Below are 15,112 nucleotides of genomic sequence, written 5' to 3'. Positions count from 1 at the left end.
TTTAAGTGTAAAAAAACAAAAAAGCATAAACCACCCTAACTCTCCAAATGCATTTTGCATCTGATTTTATAGAAGAACAGATGTTTTTAAAGTAGCCTTTCCAGCACTGTGCCTGGCCCGTGGGGAGGTGATCAACAAATGAAAGATTGAATGAAGGATTAAATGAATGTCAGGAGGTAGTGGTCAGAGGGACAGTTTTTTTTGCCGCCTCCACTAAGTGCCACATGGAGGAATTGGCAATGTGCTACTTTGTGTTAAATTGAATAAATTATAGGAAAGAAAGTGAATGCTTGTATTTTGCCACATTAGCACCTGAATTTATATGTCAGTGGCTTTTCTTCTTTTCCTTTTGGAGGAACTACATTTATATTTTTCTTATAATTAAAAAGGTATGCAATAATTTTAGCAACTTGAAGAAATACAGATATGTGAAAAGTAGAAAATAAAAATGACTCTCAATCCTACTACCCAGTCATAACCACTGTTAATGTTTTGTGTATGTTCTTTAGACCTTCCCATGCAAATATATGAAAATGGATATAATATGTATATTTATAAAAATATAATATTCTACTCTACACATGCTATTTTATGCCTGTTTTTCCCCCAACTGTGTGTGTCCATATATATATATATATATATAAATCTAGATCATTAAACATATATTAATAATATTCCATTATATAGATGTACCATAATTTATAGACCTAATTTTAGCTTAACTAGTTATTATTTAAGTAAAAGACGATTACAGAAAGAGTTTCAAGTAATGGGGTTATTTGGTCATTTAGAAGATGACAATGATTATTAAATAATAAATTGCTTAAAGGATGAACTGGAAAGCCCCAGGGAGACCTGGCTTCAGGTACGCCCCTGACTGAGACACTGGTGACTGTGACTTGAGCGCTCAGACGCTTTTATCTTGAAGTGCCCTTTGGCTGTTTCCTCTGGGTTGGTTCCAGTCTCAGGCAGGCTCTCCCTAATGGCCACAAGGTGGCTGCCAGTGCCCCCTACAGTTGTGTCTTTGCAGGTTAAAATCCAGCAGTAGACGTCTTTTACTAGAGCTCTCAGCAAAGGACTTGGGACTTTGTGAATCCAGCGTGTGCCTAACCCAAAGGCTGGTCACAGGCCCCTCTCAGGAACCCTGAGGGTGGAGACATTTTCTTAGCTTGTGTGCTGAGAAGGAAGTGTTTGTCCCTCCAGGCAGTGGTTCAAGTGTGATACTGGACCATCAGAATCAGCATCAACTGAGAACTTACTAGAAATGCAAACCTTGGGTCCCACCTACTGAATTAGAACCTCTGGGGTATGGGCCCATTGATTTGTGTTTTAGTAGGCCCCCCTGGTGGTTCTGATTCAGCTTACATTTGAGAATCATCCCTTTAAATGCAAATAAGGTTATTGTTGCCTTAAGGAGGAGAGTGCTTGCTCCACCAGGTTAACACTGAAAATAATGATGAAGTAGGTATTTGAATTGGAAAAAAAGTGACTATACAAAGACAGAGAAGCACTTGTATCAGATTCTTCCTTTAAGGAGTATATTAGTTAAAAATCACTATTGCCATCTTTTTGAATGAGGAAGTAATGTCACTGCATCAATCTCTTATATTTAAATGTCAAATTCTCTTAAAAGGGTTGGTGCTAATAATACTTGGTGAAATAGTTGCTGTCCGTTATTGATGCATACTGTACAATAGGAACTTCCTCTACAGCTTTTCCCTTCCTCCTGATAGCTGGGTGTTCAGACAAGGAAATGGTGATTCCAAGAGGTTAAGTGACTTGCTGATGGTAGAACCATCTTGAAAATCAGATCTGATTTTAAAGTCTGTGCACTTTCTCCTTTACCCACTATTGAGTCATCTTATTTCAAATTTTCTAAATGGAATGGAGGCAGGAGTCTTTTGTTCAGAAGACTCTGTTTATCATCATGTCGTACACATTCTAGGGTTAGCCCCTAACTTACTGTTGAGTTTTAAAAATTTTAAAACATGGGAAATCAGCCTTCCATCTGACCTACCTGGGCTTCTGCCATTTGCAAGATGATTTCTGTTTCTGTGTTGTACTTAATGAGCACTTAATTTTTCTTTCCTTTTTTTTTTAAGAACTCACTGATTGCGAATGTAATTAAAATGTGATTAGACTGTGATTACTCAAAGTCTGCTCTGACTCCTTCAGCCACATCACTGTAATGGTTCAGATATTTTTTGCTGCAGCTGGGATTTTCCAGCAAGGGGTGCAGAGAGACATTCATTTACATAATGGCAGGGCTTCCAAAATGCTGGGCTCCCTGAGGAAGCAGCTGGAATAGGATCCTGAGAGCAGTAGGTGCAGTCAGCTGCATGGGGAAGCTGAGCACCAGTGGTCTACTTGAAGGCCACACACACTTAACGCACCAGGCTCTAATTCTCATCCCATATCAGCACCTGTTTGTGATTCCTGTTTTCTTTCAGTGTTGCTATTGGAAGGTAAGAGGAAGCCACTCAGCTGAGTAAACTAATTTACACTAAAGTATGAGTGACTGAAGTATTAAACTTGGAGGGAAGCATTTGATACTTGGAGTTTTAGGCAGTGTAACAAAAGAACTCAAAGGGGATTGGTAAATTTAAGCTGGCTGGGGTTGGGGAGGCAATTTGTAGACCCTTTAAGATTTGTCTGTGTTGTCCGCTGCCTTGACCAACCGGTCAGGCTTTTACCCAAATCCTCCTTTTTTTCTTTTTTGGGAATTCAGAAGTTTTCTAAAAGCACCAAAGTCCTCCCCATACTCGCCTTTTCTCAGAGCAGGGAGGAGGGAAATCGAGCTATTGGGGGGTAGAAATTGTTTGCAGATACAGGGTGTTCATGAATCAAATATTAGTACATCAGGGATGGTATTTTTCTTTCTGTTGTGCAGAGGGAGTTAGGGACGGATAATGAAACAAATTATTCAATTTAGGAAGATTCAGTTTGGAGAAATCAGTTTGGGCTTCTCACCAGAGAATTGCAGAGCCCCTGGGGTCTTAGTGGTTATTTCGACTCTCTTTCAGTATTTCTGTAGTCTGAGGCTCTGTAGGTGGACTAAATAATGCACCCTTACGAGATACTGCTGCTTTTCAAATACATGTAGATGTTTTAATGCTTTATAAAATACAAATTAATTTAACTGCATTCCTGAATCTAGAGTTGCTTTTGGTCATTATGTGTTGTTGAACTACAATTTTCGAAAAGGTAAAATCATGGCTCTCTGCTACATATGAACTGAACACATATCACAGATTTTCTTTGATTCGTTAATTAGTGAGGAACCCAGTTAGTTGTTATCACTGGTTCAAGAGCATCTGAGAAGCTAGGATATTTAAAGATAATTTGATTGCTGAGTTAGGTATAAAATTAATGTCTATCAGGACCATAAATCCTTGACATTATATGTTCCACTAGAAAGAGATTTTTTTTTTATCTTTACTGGACAAAAATATGCAAGTTAAGAAGGAACTTCATTAAGTCTGAGACCTTTTGTCTGAAGTAAGCAGTGAGATGAACTATGTTCATTCCACTAGACCAGGAGCCAGCAAATCTTCCCTCTAAAGGGCCAGATAGTAATATCGTGGGCCATACACATATCATCTCATATTCTTGTCCCCCTCTGTCTCCCCTTTCCCCTTGGCAGTACAAAAATAGGCTGTGGGCTGGATTTGGCTTGCGGGTCATTGTAGTATGCCAGTCCCTATCCAAGGTAATCCTTGGGTGGCCACCCCTTCCTGTGGCGTGTCAGGGCATGCTGCCTGCCTCCTCTACTCTCCAAGTTTCATGTGCTTTTTCTGACAGTGATTTCTCAAAGAGTAACATCAGAGAACAGTCGCTCTTATGTTGGGTGTAGGTGGTGGTAGGAAAGTTTCAATATTAAAATAGTCTTCATATTAGAAAGGTTGGGAACATTTTCCTAAGTTCAAAAAAAGGACAAGTTTTGTTGAGACAGGGATGTGGGCAGGAAGGATGCTAGTTCCAGACACTGTTCAGTTTGGGTATTTAGAGGGTCAGAATCCAGCAGATGTTGGACTAGTGGGCTAGGTAGTTTTGTCTGGCTCTTTCAGATACTTTGCAAGTTTTTCTGTTGAAAGTCAACATTTTAAAAATGGTTTACCTTTCCTCAAGGTGTCTTTCAGAAGAGGACCTGTGGAAGTTTGGAGATGAATCCGCAGGAGCTTCCCTGTCTGGTTTATTCACCTTGACTTTCTCTTTGGAAACAAATATTAATTGAGATTTCTTACTTGTTGAGTTTTTTGCAAATGTGTTTAGAGAGATTCTCTCTTTTGCTGTTAGTTCCTGGCAGGAGGTCTTGAATAATGTATGGAGTGGTTGCCAATATTGGTAAATGTGGTTAATTTTAATTATAGGACTAAGATTAATGCATTTTTTTCTTCAATTTATTTGATTCTGAGTGTACATGTGAATGTATTATTTTTAACTGAAGAGGGGAAGGAATGCCTTTAGGGGCTTAATGACATGTTTGGGTATATTGGAGTGTATGGATTTGTCCTTTTCTCTGTCTGTTTGTTTTGTTAATCCATTGGTGGTGTTGATGTCTAAGCAATGTTTCATTGATATGACCCAGGCTTGTCGTGGGCAATGCTCATTAATTACTCTGTTCAATTACTTAAATCATTGTTTTGGAGGACAGTTCCTTGTGGGCAGAAAGCCTTGACTGAGGTATCATGTCCTCTCTTTACCTCTTTTTTTGTTGAAGTATTACTTTATTTATTTTAAATTAAAGTATCATTAATATACAATCTTACGTGGGTTTCAAATGTACATCACAATGGTTCAGCAGTCCCCGTGATCAACTTAATATTGTGGTTGCAAATTATTGTGCCCTTTTATCCCATTTCTGCCTCTCCCCTGCTTGTGTCCTCTCTTTATTTCATGAAAATTCTAAGAGGGCAGCCTCATTTTAGGAGATAAACACTGTATCTCTCAAACTGAAGAATTGGAATTTGATATAGAATTATTCCAAAGAGCTTTAAAAGTCAGCTAGAATCAAGAAGCATGAGAAGGTCTCAGTCCACACCCTCTTTTATTCACTGGGGTAGAGTGGCTCTTGGTGTTGGGGGGCAAAGGGAAGGGCACCTGGTTCATGCTTTCAAAAAATAAGGGCCAGACAAAATAATTGTCATGCACTTATTTTTGCCTGTTTCGTAGTTTGAAACCTGGGCTTTTTTTTTTTTGTCTTTCAATGTCATCAGTTGATATGATAGTGACAAAAAGTTAATGATGGGAAAAGCAATCCCCTCTGATTCATTTTTAAAAATAATTATTTCACTAATTTATACTTCAAGTTATACTTTGGTAGGTGCTTTATAAAAATATATACAATATAAGATGATATACAAACAAGTGAGGAAATGGAGTGAAGGGAGTTATTTCTTAATTCACTCATTTATTTATACATTCAACTTGCTAGGTGCCTCCTGCATGCTAAGCACCATTGTCTGTGCCTGGAATAGTTTGGTACACACAACAGACATCTCACTGCTTGTGCTTGTGGAGCTATATTCTGGACTAGGTGAAGAGATAGACAATAAATAAATGCAGAAGTATGTGACATGGCAGGTGTTACTTCCTGAATCACTGGTGTTACACTATCTTGTATATAGAAAATCTTTAGGAATCTACTAAGAAACTATTAGAACTAATAAATGGGGTCAGAAAGGTAGGAAACAAGATTGATATACAAAAGTTCAATTTACATTATCAATGAACAGTCCAGAAATAATTAAGAAAATAATTCCATGTAATACCATGAGACTGGATGAGATCACCCAAAGAGAGAGAGTGGGATAGAGAAAAGAAAGGTCTAAGGTCTGAGCTTCAGGTCACTAATGTTTGAAGGTCAGGGAGATGAGGAGCCAGCAGGCAGCTGGACAGCCAAGAGATGGTAATTTCTGGGGGCAGATGTTTGAGGAGGGGGGAGGTGATCAGCAGCAGGTGATGTGCTGAAGGGTAGGTAAGATGAGGCCTGGGCATTGGCAGCCGACTAAGCGGCTCAGCATTGGTGAGTGGCAAGAGAGAGAGAGAATGGGAGAGGGAGAGCAGAGGGATAGGGCGCATCCAGAGCCAATGCTTAGGAAAATGCAATGGTAATTGAGTACTAGGTAAACAAATATGCAGCCCATTTTTTCCTTATTGGATTTGACAGACATGAATATTATTCTGAAATTATTATAAAAGAGTGAAACGGTCACTCAATGTCTGTCCCTGTCTCCTCACAGTCTCAGTCTGAGGAGTGGACTGGTGCTAGCCCAGGGAACCCACTCTGTGGTTCGTAGGTCTACCTTGGCCCAGGGGAGATTGAGTTGAAATTCATTCAACATGGATTTGGTACAGAATACTGAGTTACATCACAAGGGCTACTTGTTTGAGAATAAACATTGGTCCCATGCTCTAACAGGCAATACATTTCCTTGTTCAGAAAGCATGCAGCCTGAATTTTGGTCCAGTATAGTTTATAATCATGAGCAAATCAGAAATCACAGAAAGTTTATTCTGACACATTATTCCTGCCTATACATGATAGCAGCTATTTGCTATTTCCTCATAATCCTGACACTTATATGATATTTTAGTCTGAATTGCCCCTTTAAACCTTATACAACCTTATGAAGTGGGTGGGTTTTTCATCTCTAGGAGGAAACGGGCTCAGAGAGATGAAACATTTTCTCCACCCTCAACCTCATGCTGCTTGGAGGAGCTGCAGCTGGGACTGCCCATTAGGACCCAGGAGTTGGCCACCAGACTGAGCGGCAGGGCTTTAAGCCCCTCCCAGATAATGAATCTAATGTGCACTGTACTTTGATAGTTTGTGTCCTGCTTTGTTAGGAATTTGCAGGTTGCCTCTGGTGTCGTTTTGGGGCTGTGTGCGTATGTTCTCAGGAGGGAGAGGAATAGGCTTTGTCTTTTGGTCTAACTGTTGCTAGATCACACTGTTGTTGGCTTTAAATTCAAATCAGAAGTGCTATTGATTTCTAGAAATGCTGCCCTGTAACTGAGTTGTTTTCTCTTTCATAGTGTATGAATTGTTTGCATTCATCAGTCACATGGGAACATCTACAATGAGTGGCCATTATGTTTGCCATATCAAAAAAGAAGGAAGGTGAGTCTTTTTTAGAGGGTAAATTATATCTATATTTTGGTGAGCTCCTACTCTGTGCTAGGTCCTCTACTGGATGTTTATATGTTCTCTCATTTGGTTCTCACAATGGTCTGGTAAGGATGTCCCCTGAAAGCCATTTTGTACATCAAGACACTGAGGGGCAGGGAGGTTGACTAGCTTGACTTTAGCTAGTAAGTAACTATCAGAGCTGGTCTGGAAAGCCACTTTAAGCCATCATACCAAGTTGACGTCCCCAAATTCTGCAGCAGAATCTGTGCATGTTTGGAGCCTCCATAGCACTGCTGGATTTAGCCAACAAAACAAACAAGAAACCCAGGATGCCCTATTAAATCAGAATTTCAGAGAGACAACCAGTAACATTTTAGTATAAACAAGTCTTAAATGTTGCATGGGACATACCCATACTAAAAATTATTTTCTGCTTACTTGGAATTCAAATTTGACTTAGTAACCTGTGTTTTATCTGGCAGCCCTGAACATCCAAAGTTCTGCCTTATCTCAGCTTTGCCGTAGGCTTATGGTGTCTTCAGTAGAATTGTTAGGTGTGAGGTGAGCCAAGAGTGAGACAGTTACTGGATGTAAGGCTGCTGCTCTCTTCAGAAAGCTTCTTCCTGGGCTGGATCCCAACAGCCCCACTGGCCTCCCTTCCTTGAGCTCCCTGCAGTGGCCTGGGGGTCAGCATTCCTGCATGTGCAGGGTGCAGGCTACATGGGTGCACTTCACTTCTGCCTCCCCCGGGGACACTGGCCTCTCCCACCAGGCCTCACCCCACAGCAGTGACCAGTTCCCACCCAGGATTCAATAGTGTTACTTACTGATGTGTCATTTTATCTTGTCTTCTCAACCTGATTAATAAAATACTTGAACACAGGAACTTGACTTATAGTGAACTCTTCTTATTGTCAACATGACAACTCTTTTAATAACACCTTAAGAAAAATAGCTTAAATATCATTTAAAAAGCAGTAAATTCATTATAAAGAATTTGTAAAATACAGAAACATACCAAGAATATGTCCTCTGGAAGTCTAGAGATAACTATTGCCTATATTTTGATGTGTTTCTCTGTTTTGATGTTTTCATTAGGAGATGGTGTATATGTCTATATATGCACATACTACACATAGATATACATATATTTACAATTATTCTAAAAGCTTTAAGTATGTACATAGTACATACAATTTTGTAGCCGGCTTTTCCACACTTCATATTATAATGTAATTATTTTTTCACTTTACCAAATATTCTTTGAGGACATTTTAATAGTTGTGTAATAGTTTATTGCATAGCTATTTACTTCTGATTTTTAACTCATTTTATACCAATGGTTGAAATAAATACTGTTGTACTTTTTTTGACTCAATTTCTGAGGCTGTGGATTTCTACAAATGGAATTATGAGTTCAAATGGTTTAAAATGTTTGTAAAAGGCTCCTTTAGTAGGTACTTTTTGATTGAGTTGTAGAATAAAAAAAGCAGTTGTAATTTTCCACCAGCATCCTGTTCCCTTTTGTACAATAGATTTGAGTTTGGTTATCTTAAACATCTTGATTGTTTTAAGTATGGGACAGTAGTTTTTTTCTGCAGAGTTTCCTGGAACTGACTTAAATACACCAAATGCTTCTGTCTTTTGTTTCCAGATGGGTGATCTACAATGACCACAAAGTTTGTGCCTCAGAAAGACCCCCTAAAGACCTGGGCTACATGTATTTTTACCGCAGGATACCAAGCTAAGCTTCAGACATACAAATTGGCGAGAAGCCATATGCCTTTTTAATTTGCCAAAAAATAAAAGTATGAAGTTGGGACAGCCAATACATGGACAGGAATACATGGGGTATTTATAACTTATTTAAAGAACATCATTTGACGCCTTCTGAAATAGAACTGGAAAGAAATTTCTATTAGTGATGATACACAACTGTAGATAGTTTTTCTTTTTATAAATGTTCAAAGAGAGGATAACTAAAAGAATATTCATATTGCTGGTGGCGGATCTGTTACTGGCACATCAAAACCAGGAAAGTGCCACCAGCCCTCTGTTTTGCTTTGGAGGGTCAGTGGTGTGACCTCACCCACAATAAACGAAAAGCCCACTTTTGTTTCATATAGAAAATCAGTAATGGGGCTGAGCTCTACTTGTGACATAATTTTTTCATAACACACAGTAAGTTCTGAGCTATCGTTGTATAGTAGACTAGAGCATCTGCAATGAAAGATATTTTTAATTTAACCCTATCAACATTTGTCATCCGATTGTGTGAATGTGTGTGAGAATGAGCTGGAGAGTGTGAGACCTTTATAGTCAACTAGAAAATCTGTGGTGGGTTGGTTTTTAAAGGTTAAAACAGTTGGTATTAAGGAAAGCTGGAAAGAGCAAGTAAGTATGTTAAGGAAACTATAACTCAGGAACTGTTTTAAAAATTAGCTCCCCACTTAGATTTTCAGGCATGCAGAGGGCTGAGTTGTCCCTTTAAGTACTGTCAAGAATCCACATGGGTTTGGGACATAGAATGGGAGGGCATCAGATGACCACAGCAGCCCAGGATCGTTCTGTGCCAAGAGTAGATGAATTCTGTTTCTCAGCAGCCTTTTCTTCTAAGGTATAGTGTGTATTTTTTGTTAAAATGGCTGATCTATTCTTACTGTAACATGTGACAACTCCCTGGACTCAGGTTCAGCATCTCAAAGTTGTCTGGAATTGTCCTGTCCCTGAGCTTTTTGCCTGCCTCCATTTCTGTGTTTTCTGGAGTCAGTGTCATCTCTGATCCCTCTTGGCCAGTCACCTCCTGACTTGCCCCTCTGCTTATCTGCTGTGACTAATAGTGTGATCTTGGGCAATCTAAGGGGTTCAGGTGCAAAGAAACTTTATATGACATTATGAAAGACTATCATTTCCATTTTGGTGTTTCAGTATTTTAAATGCAACCTGGGATTAAATCAGAGTTTCAAATGTGGTGGAAAAAATGGAACACTAGTGCTCTATAATTTTCCAGCCACTCTGTACCAAATTCCAAGGTCTCTGGAGTTTCTATTTCAGATTACTCAGTCAAATGAAAAAGGATTTATTGCTGTCCACTTAACATGAATTGATTGGTAGAAAGAATCTTTCTAGAAACTGTAGGAAAGTAAAGTAGAATCAGTTAGGTGAAATACAGCACATATGTTGGATTGTGAGTTGGTGAGTTGTGAACAGTCAGGATTCTGCTTATGATCGGGGCCTGTCTCACATCATGCCCTGTGGTGGGCGAGGGGTGTGGAGCCTGGAGCCCATAGCCAGAGACCTGGGTGCTGCCCCAGCTGGGCAGGTCCCTCACCCACCCTTGCCTCACTTTCCTTATCTGCACAGTGGTGTGATGACACTCGCTCTTCTTCCTAGCTGTGCTTTGAGGGTACGGTGAGATTTGATCTGATGAAAAGAGTAGCAGGTGGTATACCACGGTGGGTCCTAGTAGAGTATGCTCTTTCCCTTCTGTTGTCTGAGGGTTTCTTCAATTTGGGAACAAATGTGATTGGCCTAAGGAGGAGCTCATGGTGCAGTAATTCTCTACTAAGCATGCCCACTGGTGTCACCTTCTGATGCTGACTTAGGTATCCTAAAGCAGTCTCATCTGTTATACAAGTCCTTGACCCTGTAGAAATCCCCATGCTAAGCAGCCTTACAAAATCCAGTCTCCTTAGGGCTGAGTATCATAGAACAACAACTCTAAACACACATAAAAAAAATGACTTGTTTTCAATGTTATTACAAAGTGAAGGCCTTTTTTTGGGGGGGGGGTTGGGGGGATTATTGGAAATTTGACTTGAAATGTGGACAAAGGTAGTAAGTGTATTTTGAACAAAACAAAAATTTTATAATAAAACTTTGCAAAAAAATGGTGTAAAATCAGTATATAACACTATAGGGTACACACTATTTAATTTCATTAAGTAGAGAAATAAATTAGCAAATTAGCCCTTTTGATGCCTAAACATATTGTAAGAAAGTGTAATATGGCTGCCTTTTTTTCTGCCTCACTAACAAAGGGCTATTTCTACAAGGCAAAGTTTTGTATATGTGCTATTCTTTCTTTCAGATTGAGAGTTGGGACAAACTGGATCAAGTAATAGATTTCTTTCTTGCTTAAAAATATATTTATATGTATACATTAGTATATACACGGCAGAATTTCCTGGAATAAAAGTCTGGAGCATACTGCTTAATTTTACATATGAAGAGATTATTTGTGACTGAAAACTGGAATAACGTGTGGATTTTGTCAGACTATCAGCCTGTTAGGAGTCCTTAGTGAAGTGTGGTGGTATAATTGTGAAATTCTCTCTGTGTGTGGGTGTATGTGTGAAAGAGGGCACTTTTTCCCTGTAAATATCTTTTGATATCCATTTGTGTAAAATCCCAATGAATGTGTCTGGAAAAATGTATCAAAGTTGTTATTTTGTCAATTAATTGAAATGCCCACTTAACTAATCAGAAATCAAGTTTCGTTCAGATTGGGATTTTTTTTTAAGGGAAAAAAAGCATGCAGAGTGAATTATAGGAAGAATCGTATTTTAATGCCATTTTACATCAACATCACTTCAGTGTTTTGAATTGACTTGGCTGTTTTCTTCCAACCACAAGAGAATGTGCCTGCCATCCCCCCATGCTTACGTCAGACTGCAGGAAGCCCAGTGCAAGGAGCTCGAGCCTGTGATGCCCAGCACCCTTTGCTCCCTTGACCTGAGCTGGGCTGAGCCTTACTTGTGGTTCGTAGTGAGAGCACTTGGGTTTGTAGCCTGACTCCATCTGTAAGTGTGATGGGGCCCAGCCACTTTACCTCTCTGGGCCTTTCCTTTAACGTGAGGAGATTAGACTACAGAAGCTCGGAAGTCCTTTGCTGCCCCTAACATTTGATTCTATTTTTATTTTCTGTGGTTACTCCTGAGGTCAGACATGTGAGATGTGAGGGATCACCTAGGGAGTTGGATGCCATGTTTTTGGTTTGTTATAGCTCCCACACCCCATTTGAGAATCTGGGTCCTTTTTAGTGTCCCCATCCCAACTTCTATTCCCACTTTCTTTGGTAATTACCCCATTTCCCCCTTGCTCTTTAAATTCTCTACTTCTCAGTCTTTGAGGTACTTTTTGTTACCGTTCCCCTCAGAAGTGAAACATCCATCTGCCCTGAAAAACCTCAGAACTACCTTCAGTTAAACTTGTGACAAGCATGGAATAGTTTCTCATTCTAATTCAGCTGTAGCTATGATCCCCAAGTAAGTGCTGAGGAAGCTGTCTATCAGTGAAAAGATGTCTTTTCATCTTGCAGACATCACTTTAGCTAAATTATAACATCTTTGTTGGTCACCTACGGGGAGATGGCAGGTGACAGGCATAGGACCAGGGGATGGGATTAGATAAAATGTGATTCCTATCCTTTCCCTTAAGTCAGAAATCTAGGTTACAGACCAAGGATCTGTACTGTTAAGTTGGTGTGAAAGATCACCTATGCAGTGCCATGGAGATTCCCTACTCAGTAAATCATCCTGAAAGAGTTTGTATTAAGATTCTCTAGACCTGTGCTATTTGATAGAGTAGTCAACAGCCACATGGGGCTAATGATCTCTTGAAATTTGGCTTGCCCAAATTGAGACTGTGCTGTACACATAAAATACACACCAGAATTTTAAGGCTTGGTACCAAAAAAAAAAAAAAGCAATCGTTTTATATTAGTAACATGCTAAAATGACAATATTTTAGATATATTGAATAAGTGATTACTAAATTTCACTTATTCCTTTTTATCACTTTTTTAAATGTGGCTACTAGACTGGATGGTGTGGGTGGGGCGGGCAGCACCATGCCATAGGTAGGGAAGGCCATTCTCCCAAGCATCTGGACAGAGAAGCACATGCATTTCCACTGGAGGCGGGAGCACTGTTAGGCAGAGAATGTCCTCTGGAAAGCAGAAGATTTTTCTATGTAAAAACCAATATGTATAGGACCCCAAAGAAACAGAAGTAAATGAGCCCCAGACCCTGTTCCTTCAGCTTTGCCTAGAAACTGCTAACTTGGCAGTTATTTTTTAAACATCTTGTAGGTGCCAAGGATGTGAGGTACGTGATGGTGCTGGGCGTATTTGTTTCACTTTAGGCAACATTCTCTTGTGGTTTCCCCTCCCCAGGCGTTGTCTAGTCTGTTCTGAGTTGAGTGTGTTGAAATACTGTGTAAATCTTGCCACCCTCGATGTACTGCTCCTCGGCCTTGGCAGAGACTGAGGCTGTTGCCAGCATCCTCCTGCCCAGCAGGTTCTGATGCTGGCTCCTGAAAGAGTTTGTATTTATTTTATTTTGCACTAGTCACAGTTGTTGAAACTATCTCAAATGTTTTGGGAGAATATTTGCCTGTGATGGAAAGAGAGATGGATGATTTATTGCTTCAATTGTTTTAAAATTAAAAAGCTATTCTCACAATCTGAGGCTCCTTTATGGCTTTTCTTTTTTTCCTTTTGCAAAATACAAAGTAAACTAATTCTGCTCTTTGCAGCTTCTCATCTGTCAGAGGAACAAATAACTTGAGACAGTGACTAACTGTATTTCTTTTTTAGGGTTTCTTTGTGTGGGCACCAAGGCTGCCCGGCCCCCAGTAGTAGTGAAACATCAGCAAAGGCAAAATGTTACTCTCTGAAGAGCGGAGGGGTGGTGGGGGGGGGGCAGGGAGGAGTCTGAGGCCTTTCAGCCTGTCCACTGGATGTCAGGTCCTATACTGGAGTCAGGTGAGACCTGTCTGTGGTTCTCTGGCTCTCAGTTTGCAGGTGGCTTCCTTAACACAGGTTCAAGCAGAATCAACACTAGTTCATCAAAGGATTTCAGCATTTCCGTGACACTGCACTTCGGAGGTGTATGAGTTTCCTATTGGTGGTGTAACAAATCCCACAAACTTAGTGGCTCAAAACAATTTATTAGATGAGAAGTCTGAAAATGGGTCTTACAGAGCTAAAGTCAAGGCACTGACAGGGAAGCATGGGAGAGAATACAGTCCTTGCCTTTTGCAGTTTCCAAAATTTGGTCATGTTCCTTGGCTCCTGGCCTCCTAATCATGTTGGCATTACTCCAGCATCTGCTTCCACTGCCAGATTTTCTCTGACTGGCTCTCCTGCCTCCCTCTTATAAGGATCCTTATGAATATGTGGGTCCACCCAGATAGTCTGGCATAGGCTTCCTGTCTCAAGATCCTTAATCATATCTGCCTGTAAGGTAACACATGCTCAGGCTTTGGGGATTAGGACGTGGATGTCTTTGTGGGGCATTATTTTTCCTTTCATAGAGGTGTGGTAATTACTACTTAAAAGGTGTCCATTCAGTGCTTATAATTTTTAAAAGATCAAGATCAACCTATACATTAAAAAAAAATCCAAGTAAAATGACTGACATCAGTATTGTGCCATATCTTTTGGTGAGAGGGATAAGAGGAGGAGGAAATGAGTGGAATAAGGGTTTATTTATGACTCAAGAATTGTAAAGTTTTAAAGACCATGTTTGCAGGTCAGCTGCTGCCTCCATTCATTTGCTGTATCCCATCCTACCCAATGGGAGAGTTTATGAGGGTGTGTATGTGTTAGAAATTAAAGGTCTTGCTTCTGAATGTAGTCAGTGACAAGCTTCAGTCATAGTGGAGAAATTTCATAAGAAAACTGACTTATTCTCATTCTCATGCAACCAATTATTTTCAAAGTCTACTAGGAAAAATCAGTGAGGTAGGGAGGCAGGGTGGTATAATGGCAAAAGTAGAGGAAGACTTGAGTTCAAATCTTGTTCCCAGCACAAACTTGCTATGTGACTTTAGCAAACACTTAATATCCTAAGACTCAGTCTTCTCATCTATGCAGTGGATGTAATAATTTGTGGGATGAAGTAAGGATCGCCACCATCCAAAAGACAAACGACAACACATGTTGGCGAGGTTGTGGAGAAAGGGGAACCCTCCTAC

At 39.9% G+C, this 15,112-nt stretch overlaps 1 protein-coding gene across 2 annotated transcripts in view; it reads left to right on the top strand.

Moving 5' to 3' along the window:
• The window catches only part of USP13 (ubiquitin specific peptidase 13), a 103,643-nt gene extending 90,047 nt beyond the window's left edge, over positions 1–13,596 (top strand). Inside the window, exons 20-21 of one of the 2 annotated variants that reach the window (XM_073232029.1) lie at positions 7,039–7,123; positions 8,787–13,596. In XM_073232029.1, coding sequence (XP_073088130.1) covers positions 7,039–7,123; positions 8,787–8,880 — 179 coding nt within the window. In that variant the 3' untranslated portion in view covers positions 8,881–13,596. Of the gene's footprint in view, positions 1–7,038; positions 7,124–7,614; positions 8,009–8,786 lie in introns of those variants that run through there. The other variant, XM_073232030.1, reaches the window with a different exon arrangement.
• The last annotated feature ends 1,516 nt before the right edge of the window (positions 13,597–15,112 follow it).

The sequence above is a fragment of the Manis javanica genome, chromosome 3, assembly GCF_040802235.1.
Source record: "Manis javanica isolate MJ-LG chromosome 3, MJ_LKY, whole genome shotgun sequence".
Taxonomy (NCBI): domain Eukaryota; kingdom Metazoa; phylum Chordata; class Mammalia; order Pholidota; family Manidae; genus Manis; species Manis javanica.
This window is presented reverse-complemented; position numbering and strand designations above follow the sequence as displayed.